Source organism: Sturnira hondurensis, unplaced genomic scaffold (assembly GCF_014824575.4).
Source record: "Sturnira hondurensis isolate 20B ecotype Veracruz unplaced genomic scaffold, ASM1482457v3 Scaffold0013381, whole genome shotgun sequence".
Taxonomy (NCBI): Eukaryota; Metazoa; Chordata; class Mammalia; order Chiroptera; family Phyllostomidae; genus Sturnira; species Sturnira hondurensis.
This window is the reverse complement of record NW_028086012.1, coordinates 2,982,422-3,006,562: the sequence shown is the minus strand read 5'-3', so window position 1 is coordinate 3,006,562 and position 24,141 is coordinate 2,982,422. Positions and strand designations below refer to the sequence as shown.

The following is a 24,141-nucleotide window of genomic DNA, read 5'->3' as shown; positions in this document are numbered from 1 at the left end:
TTATGAAACCAGCTGCGTAGCAGCTACTTGGGGTTTCTGCGGGACAATTCCTAAAGCTCAGAGTGAGGGCCTCTGGGCCAGGGTTTGGGGTTGTGTGGAGAAAAATTCAGGTGACTTAATTGCAACCTCTGGAGATAACGGGAGATACACATTCAATTACCTCAACTCTTGATCCTACTCAATAAATAGACTGTGTATTTAGGAGAAATGTAGAGACAGGCTGGAGGAGGGGTATTGAGGGTATTACAGGGAAGAGAGAGAATGGGGAAGGGACCACATATTGTTCCCTCTGCTCACAAAGCCCTTACCCCGGATATCTATGTGTTTCAGACCCTTGTCTCCTTTCGAATTTTCACTCAGATATCTCTTACCCACCCTGACCACATTATTTAAAACTGTATCTTGGCCTGGGGGCTGGGGAGCTCAGTTGATTGGGGCAACGTCCTGATATGCCAAGATTGTGAGTTGGATCCCAGGTGCACATGCAAGAATCAACCAGTGAATGCATAAATAAGTGGAACAGCAAATTAATATTTCCCTTTCTCTCCCCTCTCTATTTCTCAAAAAAACAAAATAAAAAATCTCAAATCTCCAGCATTCCCATTCCTCTCCCTTGCTTATTTTTCTCCATATCACTTATGACCCTCTGAAACACCCTCTGAAATTTTTTAAAAATTGTCTGCCTCCCTATGACTAGAAATGTGACTTCCATGAAGTCACAAGTTTTTCTTTGTCTTGTTTATCTGTCTACCCCTTGCACCTAGAACAGTCCTGGGAACAAAAGAGATAATATTTATTGAGCAAATAAAAGAATACATGTAAGGAGAGTAAGGACAAACACAGGACTAAGGTGGAGCAAGCTGGAGTGGCTAAATTACGGAAAGAAAGAGAAGATAGAGGTGGAGCTGTAAAGGTCATTGACATCTAGGTTTCTTGGATGCAACCTTTGATGCAGGGCTGAAAATTCAAACATAATTCATGGACAGAGTCACCAAAGATTTTTTGAATCAAGAAATGACTTGTGCTGTGAAGGTGACATGACCAAGTAATCATGTATTACTGTTAATAGGTGAAATGGGGCCACTTATTAGACAGCTGAGCATTTTACACAATGTACCTTGTGTGACCTTCCCAATAACCCTATGAGGTAGGAGCAATTTTTAATCTCCATGTTCTTATTGAAGACACTGAGATTTCAGTAACTTGGGAGTTACTTTCCCATGGCCCCACAGCTAGGAAATGACAGAACTCTCATTTGAACCCAGTGTTGTCTAATAAAATCAAGTTTCTGCGTGTCTTATATGTCTTAACTCTATCCAGCCTCATGTCCCGCCTCCATGCCCAAATGATAAGCTGCAGGCGGGCAAGGACTGTATTCTATCCTTTGATATATTAACGTCACACACGCTCTCATATCCAGGCCTAGCGCAGTGCTTGCCTATGAGGCCCTCAGTGTGTGTGGACTGGGATCCTCTGTTTGGATCTCTGTTCTTCCCTACACCTTGACCCTCAGCTCCCTTCACTCACATCAAGAAGATCTGGATTCAAATCCCAGCTCAGCCACTTCCCAGCAACGTGACCTTGGGCTAGTTAACTGGCCCTGGCTTTAGTGTCTTCATCATTAAAATGGGAATAAGATTCATGATTGTTATGAGGATTAAGTAAAATGAGTAAAACACCCAACACATTATACAGCAAAGTCCTCAATGAGGTAACTATTGTCTTAGCCCGTTAGTGCTGTCCTTAGAGCCTAACACACTGCTAGGCATGGGTCAATAAGTATCTTTTAAAATTTATTTTTATTACACTTTTCATTACCATTTATCTTCCTTATAACCCCTCCCCCAATAAGCTTCTTTTGAGTTAAACGGTATGTTGAAAGAAAACGACTGGGTGTCAGCAGAGGTAGATTTTCATCTTAGGCTTTGGTCACTTTCTCTCTCTGAAACTATATATTTTTTTCACTGTCCTCAGGACCTCTAGGAGCTCTTTTATCAATACCTTTTAGGTGAAATATAAACACACAGATTTACCCCAGCCTTGACCCTCAGGCCCTTCTTTGACCCACATCCGGCCTTGCACACTGCTAGACCCCTCTTGGCTGAGGATTTCTGTCCCGGGATCCTCCTGCCTTAGACTCCCAGGAGGCCCTGACACCTGATTGCCACCAGGTGGTGCTGTGGACACATTCAGTTGAGGCTGGCTCTCTGTCTCCGGGCAGGGCTTACAAGAGTAGCCCTAGAGTGACTTTCTGGCTTCTCTGAAGAGGCTGGCCTTCCTCAGCGGAAGGCAGCTAGGCTGGAGATGATTCTGGGAGGGGACATTCCTGAAGACTGCCCTATTTCTGCTGTGGAGATCGCAGCATAGACTTGGCAGCAGGACCAGCTACATAATTTGTGGGATCCATTGTAAAATGGCAATGCGTAAATTGCTGGTAGAGGTAGCACAGGGCTTACCTAAAAGCCGGTAGAAAGGTTCTAGTTCAACTTTCTAGAGCTAACTGTTAAACTTTCAAGAATTTTATAAGCTAACTGTTTAGCACAGCAACTATTATTATTATTTTTTTTAAAGAATTTATTTTCTAGAGAAAGAGGAAGGGAAGGAGAAAGAGAGGGAAAGAAACATTAATGTGTGGTTGCCCCTCGCATCCCCTGAATTGAGGGCCTTGCCTACAACCCAGGCATGTGCCCTGGCTGGTAATTGAACCAGTGACCCTTTGGTTCACAGGCCCATGCTCAATCCACTGAGCTACACCAGCCAAGGCCACAGCCATTATTTTTTTTTAAATGATATAAACTTCCTTCATTGGTGTGGTTCGGTGGATTGGGTGTCATCCCACAAACCGAAGGGTTACCAGTTGGATTCCCAGTCAGGGCCAGGGTTGGGACCTGGTCCCCAGTTGGGGGCGTGTGAGAGATGGCTGATCGATGTTTCTTTTGCACATCCATGTTCTCTCCCGCTTTTTTGCCCTCCCTTCCTCTCTCTCTGAAATAAGTAAAATTTAAATAATTTTAAATTTTAAATAATAATTTATTTACATAAGTAAAGTTTTAAAAAATAAAAATGATATAAACTTACAATTAAATAAATTAACTGAAGGTAATAAAATTCACACTATGTAACTATTTTTATACATTCCATTGTCATCTATGCTTTTGAAGTGACAAACTTACTGTATCTGAATGGTAGAAATACTATGCTGTGCCTTTTACTGTACATCTCTTACAGTAACTCTAACTCTCAGTGATGTCACATGGGTCGTTTAAAATCGATGAAGGTGGGAGTGCTTGCATCATCACAATCTACAAATACTACATGCCCCCACTCCCAAGACAGTTGTTGAACTTGTACCCCCGCCCTCGTCCTGGTTTTACTACTAATGTGCTGTGCTGTGTGATTTTTTTTAGATTTTATTTATTTATTTTTAGAGAGAGGGGAAGGGAGGGAGAAAGAGAGAGAGAAACATCAATGTGTGGTTGCCTCTTACGTGGCCCCCTCTGGGGACCTGGCTGGCAACCCAGGCATGTGCCCTGACTGGGAATGGAGCTGGTGACCCTTTGGTTCGCAGCCCGCACTCAATCCACTGAGCTACACCAGCCAGGGAAATGCTGTGAGATCTTGAGTAAAGTCCTATTCCTTCCAGCCTCACATTAATATAAAAGAATATGCACTCTTTTATAATTTGCAAAAGTGGGGACATTGTGTTCTGGCCACTGTCGTCTCGTGTAACCCTTAGAACCACTGAGCCGGTGGATTATCGTGGTCCAAGGAGCAAAGGATGTTTCCCAGGAAGAGGTGATGACTTTGGCTCCCGAAAGGTGGCTGTCACCAAAGGCTACCAGAAGGTGGTGCTGTGAACTGGTTCAGGGAAGCAAGTCACATAACCTATCAGCGCCTTCTCTGCATGGGTTAGATGATGATGATAACAAAAATAATAAATGATAGTCTTCCCAATGGCTCCAGCATTGTTCTTGGGACTCATGCATCACGAGCCTGCTTCTTGGCTGTATCTGACAGTGGGTAGATCTAGCCCCCTCTGCGTCTGCAGAAGAACACAGCTGTGAGAGATGATAACTGGCGTTTCCCTCTTACTGTGAGCACAGTTAAGGTTTTTCCCAGAAGGGAAACAGGGTTTGGATGCTTTGGGAGTTCAGGAAATGCCAGCCCCAAATATGCCACTTTGGTATATTGATTATTTTGAGTTGAAGTCACTTGAAAAACAGCAAGTTGAGGGAGAGGAACTCAATTATAGTAAACCCCCTCCCTTGGGGTTCATCAGCCAGGGGAGCCTGACCCATCACAGGAGAGGAGGTTGGACGTATAGCCTGTCAAACTGGTGCAAACTATCATATCTCCCATCTGTTCTTCTACGGGCCCATTCATCTTTCCTAAAAATTATTTACCCTCTCCCCTAAGTGGCCTACCTCTCCCCACCCCTCCCCTTATTAAGATGGTATATAAGCTTTCACACCCCACTATTTTTCCCCCTCTCCACACACAAAATGTTAAAAATGAATACATTTGTATACCTTTTCTCCTGCTCATCTTTCTGTTGTTGATTTATTTGATAAACTCAACTGTTGAACCTGGAAGGGCAGAGCTGGAAAGTGTTCCCTGCTTTCCAGTGCGCGGACCCCAAACCTGACTGCCCCATGTAACCTACTTGCTGTCACACACATACACCCTGTGTCCCAAACGTAGACTTTCTTCCACTTAGCAGAAAGCAGCTATCACTCTCATAATTGAAAAAAACAACAAAAAAAACTTCAACTCCCTAGGAAGTCACCTCGAGATCCTCATGTCCCTCCTCTAGCTCCCTTGCAATTCCTTCTCAAAAAGCTGCAATTTGCCCCGGCTGGCATAGCTCAGTGGATTGAGAGCGGGCTGTGAACCGAAGGGTTGCAGTGTTCAATTCCTAGTGAGGGCGTGTGCCCAGGTTGCAGGCCAGGTCCCCAGTGGGGGTCACGTGAGAGGCAGCCACACATTGAGGTTTCTCTCCCTCTCTCTCTTCTTCCCTTCCACTCTCTAGGAATAAATAAATAAAATTTTTAAACAAAAATCTGCAAACTCTGACTAAATTGTGAAGTTACTCTCCCTAGACAACCACCTGGAGACAATAATAGGGGAAAGGGAGAAGAAAGAGAAGAAAAACTATTTGAAATATGTAAATATGTATTTTGAGGAAAGGAGTTCAAATACAGACTATCACCCTCCCCTCCACAGCCCATTCTAAGACTGTGCTTAGATTTGTGACTTTTCTTCTTTACTATCTCAGGTTCCTTCTGCTTTCACTTAGCAACAGATGGTCAAGTTCTTGGCCCACAGAAGAGATCCAAGCCTCCATTTCTGAGAGATCTGTGCCCTGTGAAGTGGTCTTGCATAGAATTGCATTAGTCTTGCAGTAACTTTGATCACAGGATTTGTTGTAGGAACAGGATCCTCAGAGATACAGTTGAGTATCTCTAAGCTTCCTTGCCCCTGTTGTATGGTAACAACTTATTTCCCCTTGATAGCCAGAGTTTTTAACCCATATAATACCTTGATTTCTTTCTTTCTTTTTTGTTGCTTTCTGTTTAGAGGCATGAAGTATTCAAAATGGTTGAGTGGCAGTTTCAACTTTGTTTAGTAGAAAAATTTCATCACTTGGTGGAGGCATTCCTCCCTTAGTCACTAAGAGCTTTTAGCATTCCTCCCCTCCCTACAGTCATGGGGCTAAGAAACAGAAATTTTTGAGTGAGTCAAAAAGTTTTATTATGAGAGGAGCCAATCCCCTGCATGTAGCCCCCTTAGTTCTTGAACTGGGTAGTATCTGGCTAAATGAGAGACAACACATTGGTTCAGTGCATCACTGTATCCTGTAGATGGCGCTCTATCTACAAAGTGTTTAACAGAGAGGGTACCTTGTCTGGACCTTCCATTGGCCTTTCCAACATTCTAGAAGCCTGGCCAATGGAGCTCATGGTGAGACCAGTGAATCCTGCGGGTGTCAGCTCAGTGTCTCACTTCGTTATTGTGAAGTGACCTCCGTGACCAGAAATGATACTGTGTGGGCTACCAAGACTGTTTAGTAAGTTCACACATGGAGATGCTGGCAGAGGCCTTGGGGCAAATCCGAATCTAGAGTAAGTGCCTCTTCTAGGGAAACAAATTCCTACCTCCATCACAAGGGACATGGTCCTATGTAGTCAATTTGCCACCAAGTAGTTGGCTGGTGCCTTCAAGGTATGATACCAATTCAAGGATTCAGAGCTGACTGGTGCTGTGGGCAGACCGGGTATCAGTAGCGGTGGTTGCTAGCTTGGCTTTGGTGAGGGTGTTCTTTACCCCTGTCATCACAGTCCTTTGTCCACGAACCCACTGAACACATGGGAGCCCATTCATACGGCATACCTGTTGTCTCCCGAACTAGGCCTATTCAAGGCAGGGGGGTGGGGTGGGGAATCTATCTTTCCCACACCTGTTTGTCATAACCTGCTAATCTTTAGCTCTGAGCTGCTCAAATCATTAGTTACTGCCTGTGAACTGGTATAGATCTTGACCTCAGGCCCTCTCTCCTTCTAGGCAAAGTGGACAATGAGAGGCACTGCTTACAGTTCTGCCTGCAGATGTTATTAGTTCAGATGACTTTTGTATTGGAGTAGAGTGAATCCCTAACCAAATATGACTGATGTCCTTATATTTAAGAGAAAGGAAAATACGAACACAGAAGTATATACAGGGAAAAGGCCACGTGGACGTGAAGATGGCCACCTATAAGCCAAGGAGAGAGGGCAGGAACAGATCCTTTCTTCATAGCCTCAGAAATAACCGACACTACCAACACCTTGATCTTGGACTTCTAGCCTCCAGAATTGTGAGACAGTGAATTTGTGTTGTTTAAATTAATGTGTGATACTTTATTGCAGCAGCCAGACTGCAATACAGCCCACCCCCCATTAAGACTAAGTTTCCTGAGAACAGTAACCTGGTTTATCTTTTTCACAGCCACGCCAGATCTTGCCCGCGCCATTGCTTAACACCTCGTACCGCTATTTAAGTGTTATATGAACCTGAAAGCCTTTCAAGGGGAAAAAATGGTAGCTAGTATCCCATCAAAACCTGTTGAGTAAAAAGGACTCATGGGCATGGACAACAGTGGGGTGATGGGGGGCGGGGAGTGAGAGGTATAAGGGAACTAAATGACAATGGGAAAACACAATTTTAAAAAGCCTGTTGAGTAGATTAAACCATTTCACCCATTTCCAGATTTTTTTGCGGAGGGGGCACGGATAAGTCACAGCCCTTACTCTCCGGGTTGTAGTAATATGCATGACGCGCCTTTAGCTCTCCGGACAAAGAGATCAATACTTCGTAGGTCGCTCAAGTGGGACTCAGAAGACCGAAGGAAGCTCTAGCCTTTGGCAAGCGCTGGTTCTTGCCCTTTTTGGTATCTTGGTACTTGTAGTTTTGTCCACTATATCTTTCACCGAAACACAAATGCTGAGACCACAACTCCCATCACCCCACGAGCACTAGAGCCTTCAGAGCGCATCCTCCGGAGGGGGCTCGGGCACCATTGACTAACCTGTTGGTCGAAGGCCCGCCTTCTTGAGCCCAGGCGCACCCATGATTGGTCGGCTACCCCGCCTCTCCATGGAGGGGGCGACCGGTGAATGAAAGGGGGGCGTGTCGGTGCGCGTAGCTTCGTGGAAGCGCTACTGGGACCCGCTGGAAGGTGAGAACCGAGAAGCGGTTTCCCGCTGCCTCTTTCATTGGCTTGGGCAGGATCCCGGGCCCACCAAAGGTCGGCCCTGGCCAGGGGTCAGCGGGCAGGGAGCCCGATCTCAGTCGGCCTTCTTCCGACCGCCCGGCCCTGGCGACTCCGGGATCCCCGCAGCGAATGACCGACCCCCAATCTCCTCTTAAGCTTGGAGACGGGCGCCGTGAAAGAGAGTCCCCCCGCCCCCCGCGCCTTCCCTGGCATTGGGCTGTCCCCCGGCCTGGCTCACCCGGGCGATCGGGGAGCGGGCTCATCCAGAAGGTGCGGGGGCACGAGGCAGTAACCGCTGTAGCGATGGTCACTTTGTCCGAGGAGGCCACGGGAGGGGCAAGGAAGGCCTGGGTTCCCTACCCTCGGAGGCCAAAGTTCCGGTCGTCTGGGTCCGACGGGGGGGACCCCCTTGTTTTGTGAACAATTTATCAGGTGAACCAAAAATGCAATTCGCCCTGAAATTCTTTTTGTAGAAACGGAAACTTCTTCCGTGTCCTTCCCCTTTACTCCATGTTTTGGGGAAAGGAGTGACTTCCCCAGCCCTTCTCATTGTGTCCTGGAGGGTTTGGGGAGTCAGGCTGGCATGGTGGTTAAGGGTGTCAAGTCTGGAATCAAACCGACCTCAGTTCAAATCCTAGCTTTGGGCGTGTTATCTGTAAGTCTGAACCGCAGTTTTCTCCTGGGAAAAAAGAGGATGCAATGATTGTGTCTACTGCACCGGGCTCTTGTGAGGTTAAAATTAAGTAACATTTGTACAGTCTTCGTACAGTGCTTCGTGAGAAGTAGTTCTCAGTGAATGCTAACAATTGATGAGCAGATTTTTCTTATTCTCAGGTCAGTGAACCTGGAAGAATCTTGTCGAGAGTCAGTGGTTGGAATTCAAGGTTGCTTTTGGTGCCCGAATGAAGACCGTCTTGTGATTTGGCTGGGTAGAATTCCTTCAGGGGAATGTGGGAGCTCATTGCAGGTGGCAGCATTGACATCTGCCTTCTCCTGGAGGACAGGCACTATGCAGTATTAGGTTCATTTTTCTGTTCTTGGCATCTTCCTTGTATCGGGCATTGTTTGTAGCTAGTAACTGTTGAATTGGAACTGTGGGAAGGTTGGGAGGACGCCTGCCGGAGTGCGGATAAATGTACTTCTGAGAGCAGTATGCCCTAAGAGCTGCTTTCCTGGGAGAAATGTTGATCCTCAGCATGTCCCAGGGATTCAGAGCACCAAAAGCAAGTAAGATTAATATGAATAAATATTTTCACGTTATATGCCAAATGTAGGACTGAGGCAAGTTTTGAAGAAAGTATGTAGATTGACTCGTGCAAAGTCAGGGAGTATTTGCATGAGCCAATAGAGTTTAGAATATTTGCAGAGAGTAAGCCAAAGGAAAAGGATTTTGAGCGCTATTGTTGAAAAGGAGCATCTTCCAGTGGAAAAAAATGGAAGTGTCCTTACCCTGCAGGTAAGACCATTCTACAAGTTCAGAAGTGTTGTGCCTACTTACGTATTTATCTCCCTGGTTTGCCATCTACGTACCCCTTTGCCCCTCCTCCTTTGTTTGTTAGAAAAGAAACATAAAAGCAATACAAGTACACAGTAGAATGTACCAACAGTACAGGGGTTACAAAGGAAAAGGGAAGTTCCTACCACACATCTCTGGCCCACGTTCCCTCTCCTCAAGGGTATTTGCTTGTATAAGCTTTCAGAAGAAAACTTATGCATATAGCAGCAAAAACATATACACAGAGAGGATCATACTGTATATTATGTTTTGCATCTCTCCTTTTTCTCTTTTACCATATCTTAGTGTCCTTTTTCATATAAACACTCACCTCTAGCTCATTAAAAACATGGTTGCCTAGTATTTCCCTGTGTGACTACACTTCATTCATTTAACTTCTCTGTAGGTGGACATTCAGATTGTTTTTACTTTTGCATTAATACAAAAAGACCTGGTGTAATCGCTGGCATCTCTGAATTTATAATTTGATGTATTTTTTAGAATACATCCCAAAGGGTGAAATCTTAGCTTTGAAATTTCTGGGGCAAAAGATGTGAACATTTTAAGCTGGGATAAATATTCCCCTCTAAAATGGTATTCAAATTTACATTCCCATCCATAGTGGATATTATCACATTAAAAGAATGTGATTTTACCAGGGTGATAGGTTTTCTTTCAGTCCTGAGGAAGCCTACAATGCAGTATGTAAATGTAGCATTTTCCTGTATCTTGTTCCTCTCTTGCCATTTTGATTGCTGGGGCAGTAGCTGGAACGGAACTGCCGGGAAGGCTTGGGCGGAGCAGCTAGAAGAGGTGAGAGTGACTGAAACAAAACCCTAGTCCTGTGCAGACTTTCAGGGGTGATTCATTTGGAAATAGGAGAATTTTTCAGGTGTCTGACCGTTCTCTTCCTTTCAGCATCAGATGTTAATTCTAACTACTTTGGGTGGAAATTTCCAAAATTATAACATAATTTCCCTGAGTTTAGAATAATATAGGAAGATAAGTCTTCTTGATGACTTAGGCTCACCTGTTATAGCCCTGGGCTATAATTTAGTGATGTCCTTAGGCCATTTGGAGAATGTAGGAGCCCTTAATGGCCTTAGCTAAATGGCCTCAGGCTGATATTTTGGGAAAAAAATGCGTGGGTCTAGTTTTTTGGAATGGTTTTACCTTTTCCTAGCTGTCAGTTCTCACTTTTAAGTTTGTCACTTTACTTGCTTATAGAGGCTCCTCTCCACTTCTGGCCCTAATTGGCTCTCTAGTTTCCAACCTTAATGCATCGCTTGTTAGACATATGTATGAAGTGGGTATAAATTGCCCTTTAACAAGGTTGTTGTGGGTCTTCTATGAGTAAAGTCCGTGCAGTTATTGTGTTAGGCCTTTGGGAGTCTAGTTTTGCCGAGGAAAGACCCTTTTCAGGGGAAGAGAGTGCCTGATTTCTGGTTGGGCGAGGCACTGTTGTGCTCCAGTTGTAGAAAGGAACAGTGTTAAAGAGTCGTTAGCTGTGGCTGGCAGCGCTAACTAGGCTTTTTGCGATTTCAGTGAGGAGAGATGGTGTACTTGGTTGTAGACACTTCTCTGAGCTCAGTGGATCGGTAAGTAAGAGGGGTATGGTTGGATGGTTCTGTGGCTTGTGTGATGGGAAAAGATGGAGCTGAGAGCTTGGGAAAGAAGATAACTACTGTTTATATAGCCTTCCAGGAAAAATGCATGCATATACCAGCAAAAGCATATATGCAGATGGAATTTTAGCAGAAAGATTTTGAATTTGATTTATACATGTTCTACTTAGCAGTTAAGAAAAGAGTATTTCATTGTATTTAGCAAATGTACCTAGTCCAAAGCACTCTACCAGGGGGTGTGGGGGATATCAAATGAAATAAGACACGGATCATACGGCTTGTAGTCCACAGAGAGACAAGGGCCAGGACGCAGAAATACAGAAGAGTAAAGGGTAGCAGAGTCAATCAGTCAGGAGTCTCTTACTTGCAAGAAATAGAAAACCCAACTCAACCCTAGTCGGAGTGGCTCAGTTGGTTGGAGCATCATCCCCATAACCAAAAGGTTGCTGGTTCGATTCCCAGTCAGGGCACATGCCCAGTCACAGGATGCAACTGATTGATGTTTCACATTGATGTCTCTCTCTCCCTTCCTCCCTCCCTCCCTCCCCACCTCCTGCTTCCCCTCTCTCTCAAATGAGAATAAAATAAACCGAAAGAGAGAAAGAGAGAGAGAGAAAGAGAAAGAAAACATAACTCATACCAGCTAAACAAAAAGGAAAAGGGAAATTAATTGGCTTCTGGCACAGAAGAAGTTGAGGCTTAGATGGTGTCCTTGGGTCCCTCTGTTACTCCTACCTGAGCCGTGTTGTCATCCTAGTAGGGCTGAGTCTCCTGGTGGTGGCAGCAGCATCCCTTATACTGCACCTGCCTGCAGAGCAGGAGAGAGTGCACCGTATTTGAACTCCCAGTAAACATTTCATTGCTTTTCATTGGCTCTGACCAAGCCATGTGGCCATCTCTGAGCCAATCACTGTGGTCAACTGGTGGAGCCTGGGGATGGCACCAGCTAGATGCAAACCACATTGACTAAGAATGGGGGAGGGTGGTTCCAACCAGAGCCAAAAAGGACACTAAAACCATAAGAATGGTCAGTGCATGCTGGCCCAAGAATCTACCAATGTTTCCACAAAGGGATGATAAGAGGTGTGAGCTGAGACTAGTTGCCAATCTCTAAGCTGTGCATCAGGACAATGTAGACTGAACGGTAATTCTCAGGTTTGGGTATTATCTGTATTTTGAGCCTTGAAGAAAGTAGAGATAGTGCATCAGAGCATGAACTCTGGGGGTTAACCAGCCTGGTTATTTTGAGTCCTGGCTCTGGTAGAGCTGGGTCATGTGTCTTCTTTGAGTCTCTTGCCCTTATTGGAAAAATGGGGACAATATTGATGTTTCGTCATAGGGTATTTCTAAAAATTCACTGAAAGAATCAAACACCGTATACTCTGCCCACATGTAGTTAGCTCTAGTTATATTTTGTTGTTTTTCAAAAATTAACAGAGTTGGACAACCTCTGATTTTTGTTAGATCCAAAACAACCCATATATAAAGACACTATTGAACCAGTGTTTGGGGAAGAATTTTAAAAATATATAAAAAAATTCCCTGGCTGGTGTGGCTCAGTGGCTTGAATGCCCACTTGCAAACCCAAAGGTTGCTGGTTCAAGGTTCAATTTCTGGTCAGGGCACATGCCTGGGTTGCGGGCCAGGTCCCCAGTTCGGGGCATGCAAGAGGCAACCACACATTGATGTTTCTCTCCCTCTCGTTCCTCCCTCTTCCCTTCTCTCTGAAAAATAAATGAAATCTTTAAAGAAATTAAAAAATAAAATTAAAAAAATGGACACCTTATTTGTAAAGTTGGAGTTCATGAATTAACTTTTCAAAAATCTTGGCAGAGATACAGGCTGCTCCAGAATAGCAGCAGCAGCTGGAGGAGAAATGGAGGTCCAGTCCTATTATGCCAAGCTCTTAGGAGAGCTGAATGAACAGCGAAAGAGGGACTTCTTCTGTGACTGCAGCATCATTGTGGAAGGGCGGATCTTCAAGGCCCACAGGAACATTTTGTTTGCCAACAGCGGCTACTTCCGAGCCCTGCTCATTCACTATATCCAGGACAGTGGGCGGCATAGCACCGCCTCTTTGGACATTGTCACCTCCGATGCCTTTTCCATCATCTTAGATTTCCTCTATTCTGGGAAGTTGGATTTGTGTGGGGAGAACGTGATTGAAGTTATGTCGGCCGCCAGCTACCTGCAGATGAATGATGTGGTGAACTTCTGCAAGACATACATCAGATCATCCCTGGATATCTGCCGGAAGATGGAGAAGGAGGCTGCTGTGGCTGCAGCGGTGGCGGCGGTGGCTGCAGCAGCAGTTCATCAGGTTGACAGTGGAAGCCCCAGTTCAAGCAAGGAGGGGACCTCCTGTGATACCAAGAGCATGATCTCCTCTCCAGCTGAGGAAGAAGAGCGTGTGGATTGTCCAAGAGAGTCCCCTTGCGGGGACTGCAGAGGCTGCCACCCCTTGGAACTGCTGGGGAAAGACAGCCAGGGCAGTAGCTCAGCCGACAGTGACCTCTCTACTCTGCCCAAACAGATCGAGCCCAAGGTGGAGTTTGATGCTGACGAAGTGGAGGTGGAGGTTGGTGAGCAGCTACAGCAGTATGCTGCCCCACTGAGCCTGGCCCACATGGAGGAGGGTTTGCCCAGTGGCCAGGCCGTGGACTTGGCTTACAGTAACTTCCATGTGAAGCAGTTTTTAGAGGCCCTGCTGCGCAACAGTGCTGTCCAGAGCAAAGATGATGTGGACCATCACTTTTCCCGGAGTCTGGAGGGAAGACCAGATGGCATGGGAGGAGCCATGACTTCCATGATGGATGTCCAGGCTGACTGGTATGGAGAGGACTCAGGTGAGCTCCATTATCGTGCATCGTCTCCGGTGGTCATTTAGCACCCACATCTGTGCCTGTAGTCTCCCGTCATCATCATCATCACCATCACCAACATCACCAGCACTACCATCACCAACATCACCACCACCACCACTACCATCACCAGCACTTCCATCACTGCTGTCATTGCCACTGCCATCACTCGCCACATTATCGCTGCCACCACTACAGCCAATAGGCACTAATTGAGTGGGTCATTGTCTCTTTGTGTATGTGAGTATTTTACCTCTACAGCTAGAGTGTAAGCATGTTGAGGGCAGTTTGAACACTCAGAACGCCTGTCTTCCACCAACCGACAGTGGGATTTTGGTTAAATCACTAAATCTCTCTGAGCCTGTCTTGCTCAGGAGGTAATCTTCCCTGTCTGGCTTTTTCACAGGACTGAGGACCAAGCGACAAGGTGTTCATAATTTTTGGTCACATATAATATGCTTTAGACAGGTAGGAAATGGATTTTTCTTTGTGTCAACCATGCCGACTGGCGCAAAGGCGTTCACTAACGTGGCATGGTCAGTGGTGTGACCTACTTGAGAATATTTTAGAGTTGGCCTTTGACTTCGCGTGAGTAAATTTCTTATATCCTTTCGTGGGCTTTTTTGTTTTAAGAGAGCTTGATCTTGTCCCTGAACAGTTTTGAAAGATGAGTTAGTTAACTCTTCTTGACAGTGAGCTAATTGTGTGGTAAAGCATCTCGTAGGAGACAGAGATAGATTTGGCTGTCACCTTCCCGATGAAAGCACCCTATAGCTTCCAGAACCTAAAGGAAAAAGAATTAATGAGTCAAATTCTTATATACCCTTCAATATGGAACCACGACAGTATTTTAAATAATGGAGATCCGCTGCTTTTATTTGTTACTAAATGGCTACCTTCAGGTTTTTTAAATTTCAGTTTTTTGAAGCAGAACGTTGTGTATGTCTGATTAAAATTAGACTGGAAAGACTTGAAATTGCTGTTTTGGTCTCAGAGACACTGTCTCAACCGCCATGTAGATGGTAGCGGCCGTTTCCAGGGAGCGCTCAGTGGGGACTTGTTGCAGCCTCAGTGCCATGCAGGTTAGAGCCCCTCGCAGACTCTGATCGCCCTTGCACAGTCATTAGACCTTCCTCAGAGGAAGTGCGGGGCTTAGTGAGTTTCCTGAGAACGCAGAGCTGATAAGCGGTGCAGCTGAAACTAGAAACCAGGGCTGGCTTCACTTCACCTATTACACAGACTAAAGGAGCGCAGTTGGATCGAGGATTTCGGTGCAAGTATTTTGGCTTTCAGCACAAGCTGCCTGTAAGCACAAGTATCAAGATGTACTTCAGTTGCAAGGTATCTTCATTCAAGTCTTTTTTTAAAAAAAGATTTTATTTATTTTATTTTTTAGAGTAGAAAGGAGAGATAAAGAGAGGGAGAGAAGTATCAGTATGTGGTTCCCCACTGGGGACCTGGCCCACAACCCAGGCATGTGCCCTAAGACTGGGAATCGAACCTGCATCCCTTTGATTCGCAGGCCAGCACTCAACCACTGAGCCACACCAGCCAGGGCTTCGTTCAAGTCTTGAGTGGCAGTCTGTAAAGTCAGGTTTCTAGCTACTGGGTGCTGTGGCAAGGCAGCCACCTGGCCCCCGGCCAGGCCTGGTGCCTGCCAGGTTTTGATTCCATTCACACAGCTCCAGGCTAAATTTCTTCCAAGTGCCAAGGCACTGAGTAGGACTGATTTGTTTGGTCATTCATGTATTTGCTCAAATATTTGAGTACCTTCTCGGTGAAGCTACGAAGGTGAAGTCAGACAAGGATCCAGCCCTCAAAGTACTTAGAGATAAGACATGTGTATAATTGGCATGATATGGTCGAAGGGTACTAAGGCTGGAAGGCAGATGGAGGTGTGAGTTTCCCCGTTGTCCCAAAGCAGGAGAACTGCTTCCTCCTGGGATATCAGGGAGGCTATGTGAATGTGGCGTGTGAGCGTAAAAAGAAGAGATGTAGGAGAAAATTGACTAGTCAGATCATGGAAAATCCAGAATGCTAAGAGATGAGGTTTTTGTGGTTTTTTTTAAAAGAGTTCATTTATAGCCCTGGCTGGTGTAGCTCAGTGGATTGAGCACAGGCCTGCGAACCAAAGGATCACGGTTCGATTCCCAGTCAGGGCACATGCCTGGGTTGCAGGCCAATTCCCAGCAGGGACCAGTTCCCAGGAGGGGACACACGAGAAGCAACCATACATTGATATTTCTCTCCCTCTCTCTTTCCCTTCCCTTCTAAAGATAAATCTAAAAAATAAATAAATATAATTATTAAAAAATAAAGAGTTTATTTATAGATATAAATAAAGAAATATTTTTAGAGAGAGGGGAAAGGAAGGAGAAAGAGAAGGAGAAAAATATCAAAGTGTGATTGCCTCTCAAGCACCCCCTACTGGGGACCTGGTCTGCAACCCAGGCATGTGCCCAGACTGGGAATTGAACCAGCAACCCTTTGGTTTGCAGGCTGTCATTTAGTCCACTGAGCTACGCCAGCCAGGGCAGAGGTGAGGTTTTTATCTGTAGGCACAGGGGGGACCTTGGGTAGTTCCTGAGCTTGGGAGTGGACTGGATCTGTGCTTCAGGGAGTTTAATTTGGCCTCAGCACAAGGTGGTGTGCGGCTGGGAGACCAGGGCAGGGAGACGGCAGGAGGCTGTTGTGGTAGTTCTGTGTCCGTGTTGCCCGTGCCCACATTCGCAGACACAGTCAAAGCATTAGGTCCTGTAATAATCTTCTCCTTCCCGACCTTCCAACCCCAGCTCTAGCACCTCCTGTCACTTCTTGGAAAGTTCATCCACATTTGCTACCTTCACTGTTTCATTTCCCACTGCTTTCTCGGCCTGCTGCAGCCTGGCTTCTGCCCCCACACACCGCTGAAACCTCTGTCACGAGGTCAGCTACATGGTCAAGAGTGATTTTCAGGTGTTCTCTTACTTGACCTCCCGCAGCAGTGGACTCTGACCTTCCTCCCCTTGCAGTTCTTTCTTACCCTGGCTTCTGACACCATGAGTACGCATTGCTGTTTCCTCTGCCCATTCCTTCTCAGCCTCATCGTGGGTCATTTAATGTCCAGTATTCCGTCATTGGCTTGCTTCGTCAACCGTTCATTCACTCAACATATATTTACTGAGCACTTACTACAGGCCAAGCATTGTTTATTTCAGAGAACAAAAGACAGTCCTTGTCCTCATGAAGCGGACATTCTAGTGGAGGGAGACAGACAATAAACAAATAAGTAAATACATAATATGAAGAAGAACGAAAGCAGGGAAAAGGTTGATAGAAAGTGAAGGAGATGCTATTTTATTTAGCATGGACAAGGAAGCCGTTCCTAACAAGCTGCTTTTGAGCAGAAACCTCAAGGCAGTAAAAGAGCAACCTGTCCAGATATCAGGGGGAAGAACATTTGAGGCAGAGGGAAGAGCAAGGCACACCAGGTGCAGGACGGCATTTGGCGGGTGAACCAAAAGAACAGCTGGTGTTGGCTGGAGTAAAGTAAGCAGGGCAGAGAGTTCTGGGGGGTGAGCTCGGGGAGTTTGGGTGAGAGTAGGCCAGGTAGGGTCCTGCAGGCCATGAGAAGGCCGTAGGATGTTACTCTGAGCAAGGAAGCCACCAGAGGATCTCAGCCTAGCACAGTAAAAGGATCCCTTTAGGTACTGTGTGCAGTATCCTCCTAAGTGCTCCTCATGCTTCCTCCCTCGCTCTCTACCTGTAGAACCCAGGGCAGCACAGACCCAGGGCAGTAAGGGTGGAAGCAGGAGGATCACTTCAGAGAAAGTAGCTGCAGTTATCCAGGTGAGAGGTGTGCTCCTTGACTCAGTGTGGTAGCCAGAGAGAGGAGGATGACTGATGATGGAAGAGGAAGGGCAATTAATAGAGGGAAGGGGATGGGATTCTGTGCAGTAGTGGAGGGGAAGGTCTGGCTTTGGAGGGGGGAAGGACAATTCATTCACAGTACTAGGAGTGAAAGCAGAACATATGTGTTCATACAGGAGGTTGGTGGGTGGCTGGGAGCCAGGAGAGGTTCTCTTCTGCATGTTCCTCCTTTTCAGTTAAACAAGAAGCAAGGACAGAAGCTGAATGTGAGGAGGCAGTCAGAGGGGATGCAGGCTTGAGCAGAGGAAGGTGTAAAATAGTCATTGAGAAGAGTGGGTGAGTGAATGAACCAGGGAAATTTGGGGGGTGCCTGGGCAGAGCCAAGAGCTCTTTTGATATTAGTAGTTAGATGGTGATGGCTAGATGGATTTAAAGTGCGACCAGAACACACAGTTGAATATTTTTCTTCGGTGATATTGACTTGCCTTGTTTCAGGTATGGAACAGGCAGAGGACTGTATTTAACCAGAGTCTAGGTTTAACCAAGTGAATATGGGTAGAGGGAGAGAGAGGACCAAGGCAATGGAGGGTGTACGTGAAGGAGTGAGTTCACTGATGAATGGAAAGAGGAGTGAGGACTAAAGGAGGAAAAGGGCAGTAGAATGGCAGTAGAGTCCATGGCTTGGAGGTTCCAGCAGGTAAAGGACCCTCAGGGGGTGAGCTGAAAAGGTAAGAGAGTGACTGGGTAATGGGGTATTTGAAATGGAGGTTATGGAGCAAATATAGTTTAATGGCAGTATCTAGGAATGGGGCCGTGACTCTCATCCCTGCCTGTGCATTAGAATGGGAAGGGTGCTTTTAAAATGTGATCCTTGAAATGGAGATTGGACATCAGTATTTTTTTTTAAGTTTCCCAGGTTATTCTAATATGCAGGCAGAGTCGAGAACTCTGGATCTGGGGTTGGGTAGCTGAAATAGGGTGGGAGAGGACAAGGTCTTTGCAGGAAAGAAGGGCAAGGGACAGAGAGGCCAGGGTGTTGAAAGGGTCATTTTTGGTATTGCCAGGAGTTTTGTTAGAAGGCAATGAGGAGATGGCCGAGGGGCTCCTGGGTATTGTAGCAGGGAGAGGTAGCCGTAGTATCATCTGATGGTGTGAGCTTCAAAAGAGCTTAGGGAGTTTGAGGGTGGAAGGAGGGACAGGGGACTGGAAGGAGGGACAGGGGACAGCGAAGCAAAAGAGAGACCCCACCCGCCTCCAACCCAGGGGTGTCAGGGCTAAGCGTTGAGGGAAGTAGAGCACTCAGGACAGAGGCAGGGCCCAGGTGAAGCAACCGCTTCAGTCTGCCGAGGTCTCCCACAACTGCGCTCTCCCCTTCTTTCCCTAAACTCCAGGTTTATCTAGCTAATCCTGAAGGGTGTGGATAAAGGGAAGAAATCTCTGAATACTGCAAACTGTTACTTGACAGTAGCAGTTTCTATACTTGTCACCTTAATGGTTGTATGAGCAAGGCAAACAACAACAACAAAAGAGTTGGAAAAAGATTCAAGTGACTTCCTGGATATTTGGTCGTTTCAGGTACACAGAGTTAATATGATTCCAGACAGTTGGGGTTTGCTTCATAGCAAACTGCCCTGTACATGCCTGGAAGCCGTGCTGAGGAGGGGCCGTCAGAGCGTGAACCCTAGTCCGGGGGTCTGATCTATCACCTCATCTGATCTATCACCTCGATCTGGGCTGGCGGAAGCCCCCAGTCCCAAGTGCCAGCCGTCGGAGGCGGTGCTGTCGCTGCTTACTGTAGAGCTAAATCAGTCCATTTGGTTTCCCAGGTGATGTGCTGGTGGTCCCCATCAAGCTCCACAAGTGTCCTTTCTGCCCTTACACTGCCAAGCAGAAGGGCATCCTTAAGCGTCACATCCGCTCACACACGGGTGAGCGGCCCTACCCCTGTGAGACCTGTGGCAAGAGGTTCACCCGACAGGAGCACCTGCGGAGCCACGCCCTGAGCGTAAGTGAGCTGGCGGTTCTCTGGTGGTATGTGTGGGGTGGCTCCTGACATTTGTCTGATGCAGTGATTTTTAACCGGGGTGCCACAAGAATTTTTAAAATATGCAATACCTGACTGTTCGGTCAGGGGCATCGACCTCTTTTCCCTTAGATTGCCAAATTAAAAAATGATTACAGCCAACACAACAGTAGTCGTCCAGTGTGAATGAATCACAACTATACTGCTCTGGCAGGGTAGCTCACTTGGTTAGAGCATTGTCCTGATATGCCAAGGTTACGGGTTCAATCCCCAGTTGGGCCACATACAAGAATCAACCAGTGATCGCATAAATAAGTGGAACAACAATTTGATGTTTGTCTCTCTCTCTCTCTCACTCCCTTCCTCTCTTTCTAAAATCACTCAATAAAAACAAAAATTACACCTATTTTTCATCAGATTGGCAAAAAGGTATTTTTTATGTGTGCCTCAGAATTTTAGCAATTAGCATAAGTGTGCCGTGAGACAAAAAAAGTTGAAGATGACTGGTCTAATGAAAAGGTTAGAAGTATCTTTCCCATCTCTGTCCCTGGGGTATTTTCAGAGAATTTTAAACATGTTTCTACTACTAAATTGAAGCTGTGTTGCTGGCACTTAGAGAAAGTGGAAACTTACAGTAACAGACTGGTTTTCCTAGAGAAGAATTAAGACAGTTTAGATTCTTGGTCAGGGATGGTTGTCACAGGCAAAGAACCCTAGGGCCCAGGCAGGTGATTCTGAGTCTGTGTCACCTGTGCGTGTGATGCCAGAGCTCAGCCGCGTCCTCCGTTTCCCACCCAACCCCAGCACCTGTGTGGAGGTGGGGGAGGGGCGTGTAGGTGCATCTCATTTTATTACACCTTTTCTTCTTATGTTCCAGATAATTGATTTGATTCTCAGCTTCATAGACTCTACTGTTGTTTTCATGCAAATTATTCTTTATTTCAATTATCTTTGGTTTCTTATTGGATCTTTTTCATGCTGTTGAAGTCCCTGAGCACCCTAATAACCAGTGTTTTGATCTCTGCATCTGATAGATTGCATATCTCCATTTTGTTTAGATCTTTTTCTCAAGTTCTGATCTGTTCTTTCATTTGGGTCATGTGTCTGTATCTCCTCATTTTGGCAGCCTCCCTGTGTTTGTTTCTCTGTATTAGGTGGAGCTGCTTTGACTCTGTGTCTTGGTAGTGTGGTCTAATGTAGTTGGTATCCTATAGGGTCCAGTGGCATAGCCTTCCCTATCACCCAGGATGGGTACTCGAGGGCACCCTTCGTATGGGCTGAATACACCCTCCTCTTGTAGTTGAGCCTTGGTTGCTGTTGGCAGATCAATGGGTGAGATTTACCCAGGCCAGTAACCTGTGAGGGCTGTCTATGACCACTTACCACCAACCTCAGCCCTCTGTGGAGGATCAGCTGTGCAGGGACAGGGTGATGGTGCTCTGACATGGTGTGTACCTACCTGTCCACTGGGTGCACTGGCCCTGGGGTTCCAAGTAGTGCAGGCCAAAAGCGGCCCCAACCTGTGTTTTGCCCAGGCTACCCTTCCTGAGCTGTAAAGCAACAAGGCTGCTACTTGTGTTTGGCTTGGAGATTCCCAGGTGAAGCCAAGCTGTGAATCTAAGCTGCCTGCTGCTAGTGCTGGGCCTGGGACTCACTGAGGCCTGCTGTTGCTTGTTTGATAGGATTTAAGAAGTTGTGGAGTGTGAGGCAAGGCCGGCCCTTCATATGGAAAAGCAGCTTGGGTGGGCCTGTAAGTTGGGTGGGGCAGAGTCTCTGGGGATCTCCAAGGTGGGCCAAACAGTGTTAGCCAGATTGATGGAGTCTCAGATATGGCACCAGCTTGCCTGCTCTGTGGTGGGGGTTTGTAAAGGGACAGTGGCCTCTGCATGCCCTGATGCCGGACACTTCAGTTTCTCCCTGTATGCCACTGGTGCCTTTCAAGTTGTTACCCCGATGCTGGAGCCCAGAGGGAGTGAGTCTGAGTAGGTGAGTCCATGTGCGGGTTCTTTCACGGGAACTGCTTGGGATGCAAGAAGTTTCTTCCACTGACTTAGTCTCCATTGGTTTTGTAGCCAGAAGTTGCGGGGACTTCAGTTTCCTGGGACTGGAGCCCTAGGCTGGTGGGCCTGGTGTGGGGCTGGGACTCTGAGCTCCCGAGTATCCCTGCTGAATTTTTATCTGCAACATGAGGGTGAGGCACCAGCCCACTCCATGTCTGCACCCCTCCTACCAGTCTGAATGGATGTGGTTTCTTTAATTCTGTAGTTGTCAGACTTCCATTCAACTCCATTTCTGACAGTTCTAAGAGATGGTGGTTCTACATTTTAGTTACAGTTTTGTGTGAAGAGGGGAGCCATGCCTGCCTGTGCCGCCATCTTGACCAGAGGTTCCCTTGCTCAGTCATTTTCAGTGCAGCAGCTGTACGGTACACGTGTTTACTCAACTGCGTGTACTGCCTCCACTGACTAGTACAGTGAAGGCGTCACTGTTCACGCATGCGCATTCCACTCCACTCTCCTCGACTGCCTGGTTGCATTGATGTCATATAAGCTGTTCTCATTATATTAAGAGTGGCTGTACTTTTTCCAGACAGACCTCATATGTAGGGTTCAGTACTATCTGTGAGGCATTCCCAGCGGGTTTTGGAACTTATTCTGGAACTTATTTTGGGATACTGCTGTATAATCAAGGAAGAAAGAGAAGTGAAAATATATAACTAGGGGAGCTGCCCTGGCCTGGAGCATCAGAGAAGACTTCCGTGAAAGGCATTAGTAAGGGGGAGGGGTTGGCAATGGGGAAGAGGGCAATTTCCAGGGATGTCCAAGGGCTCTGAGGTGGCAAGGACCTTGGTGAAGCTGAGGTTGCAGCTGATGGAACAGCTAGAAGAGTGGTGAGAAATGAGGCTGGAGGGGCCTTGAAGGCCATGATTCAAGTCCATTTCTGTGACATTTACTTTGTCTACTTGTAATTTTAGGTCCACAGATCCAACCGTCCAATCATCTGTAAGGGCTGCAGAAGAACCTTCACGAGTCACCTGTCACAGGGGCTGAGGCGCTTTGGGCTGTGTGACAGCTGCACCTGTGTCACAGACACACATGATGACGAGGACGATTTGATGCCCGTCAACCTTAGCCTGGTGGAGGCTTCATCCGAGAGCCAAGAAAAGAGTGACGCGGACAATGACTGGCCGATCTATGTGGAGTCGGGTGAGGAGAACGACCCTGCCGGAGATGATTCAGACGACAGACCACGAATGCAGCCCAACCTAACAGATCGAGAGACACTCATGTAGCAGTACCTTGGTGGGGAAGAGATTTCAGAATTGTTATCGCTCATTCTGTGGTTGAAAGCCACCATTTGTCCAATTTTGTGGAACCCTGAGAGGAACATCTTTTCCACTTTTAATATATTTGCATTTTTGTTAGACTAGGTAGTAGAGGTTCGATTTTGTGACTCAGAGGACAAATGGCTTTTAAGTATGGCGCCCTCGGTTTGCTGATGGCCTAATTGTCCCACGTTCTGAGTGAGTCAGGGCTGGCCCTCAGGCTCCCCGCTCTTCCTGTCGTGCCCCCGAACTCTGGTTAGGAGAAGGAGAAGAAAACCTCCGTGCTTGTTTTATATTGTCTCAATCTTCTGCGTTCCTTTGTCATCATCCTCTTTCCTCTAGAAAGGTGGGCAAGAAAATATTGAAGTTTTAAGATCAGTCTTACCTCTGCCTACCTATTGATTTCCATATTCTAATTTTCTGAAGTATTTCCAAGAAAGCTTTATTGATGTAAGGCAGGCAGGGCTGCCTAACACATGATTGTAAAGAGCACTTTCTAAATCTGAGACTGCAATATTCAAAGCCGGGGGTATTTACGTGCAGGCAAGCATGGAGATAAGCTAAAAGCCTCGTTGTGGCACTTCGACTTCCCCCATTGGACTAATTTTTTTTAAAAAAAATAAAATAAAATAAATTTATTTATTTACCTTTAGAGGGGAAGGGAAGGAGAGAGGGAGAGGAATATCAATGTATGGTTGCCTCTTGTGAGTCCCCTGCTGGGAACTGGCCTGCAACCCAGGCATGTGCCCTGACTGGGAATCGAACCGTGATCGTGTGGTTTGTAGGCCCGCGCTCAATCCACTGAGCTACACCAGCCAGGGCCCATTGAATTACATTTTAAGTGAGCCCTGCGAGGAGACCCTGGGAGCGCAGGTCTGGATGGTTTTCCTGCTTAGTTCAGTATTTGATGACTCTATACACACCAGTAACCTGTTTTGTGATCATAAAGCATATTTTCTGGGCAAAACTAAAAATTCTCTCCTGCTTTTTCAGGCCATTGCAAAGGCTATTGCGGTGGAACCTGGAAATGTAGCTACCACTGACATTCTTTTACTTAGTTTTTGAAGAGAATTTGAATTGGAGGGAAAGTGTAAGCCTATATAAGAATGTAGAAGTTATATTTCTACATTTCTTACCTTTTAAAAGATCCTCTGGAAGGAAAGGGAAGTTGAGTAGAACAGGTTTTTAAAACAAGTCTGCTTTTCACCCACTT

General features: G+C 46.4%; 1 protein-coding gene across 1 annotated transcript; it reads left to right on the top strand.

Moving 5' to 3' along the window:
• Positions 1 to 7,639: 7,639 nt before the first annotated feature.
• Positions 7,640 to 23,520, top strand: ZBTB8B (zinc finger and BTB domain containing 8B). Its single transcript, XM_037061413.1, has 4 exons — positions 7,640 to 7,714; positions 12,704 to 13,716; positions 19,407 to 19,585; positions 22,578 to 23,520. The coding sequence occupies exons 1-4, from the start codon at positions 7,653 to 7,655 to the stop codon at positions 22,893 to 22,895; spliced, it is 1,572 nt and encodes a 523-aa protein (XP_036917308.1). The 5' UTR covers positions 7,640 to 7,652; the 3' UTR covers positions 22,896 to 23,520.
• Positions 23,521 to 24,141: the final 621 nt, after the last annotated feature.

What these genes read in the sequence shown, in the direction of transcription:
- ZBTB8B (XM_037061413.1), top strand. Translation starts at nt 7,653, where the DNA reads ATGAAAGGGGGGCGTGTCGGTGCGCGTAGCTTCGTGGAAGCGCTACTG. An exon ending in CTACTGGGACCCGCTGGAAG is followed by an intron (nt 7,715 to 12,703) that starts GTGAGAACCGAG and finishes AAATCTTGGCAG; the next exon opens with AGATACAGGCTGCTCCAGAA. An exon ending in TGCGGAGCCACGCCCTGAGC is followed by an intron (nt 19,586 to 22,577) that starts GTAAGTGAGCTG and finishes TTGTAATTTTAG; the next exon opens with GTCCACAGATCCAACCGTCC.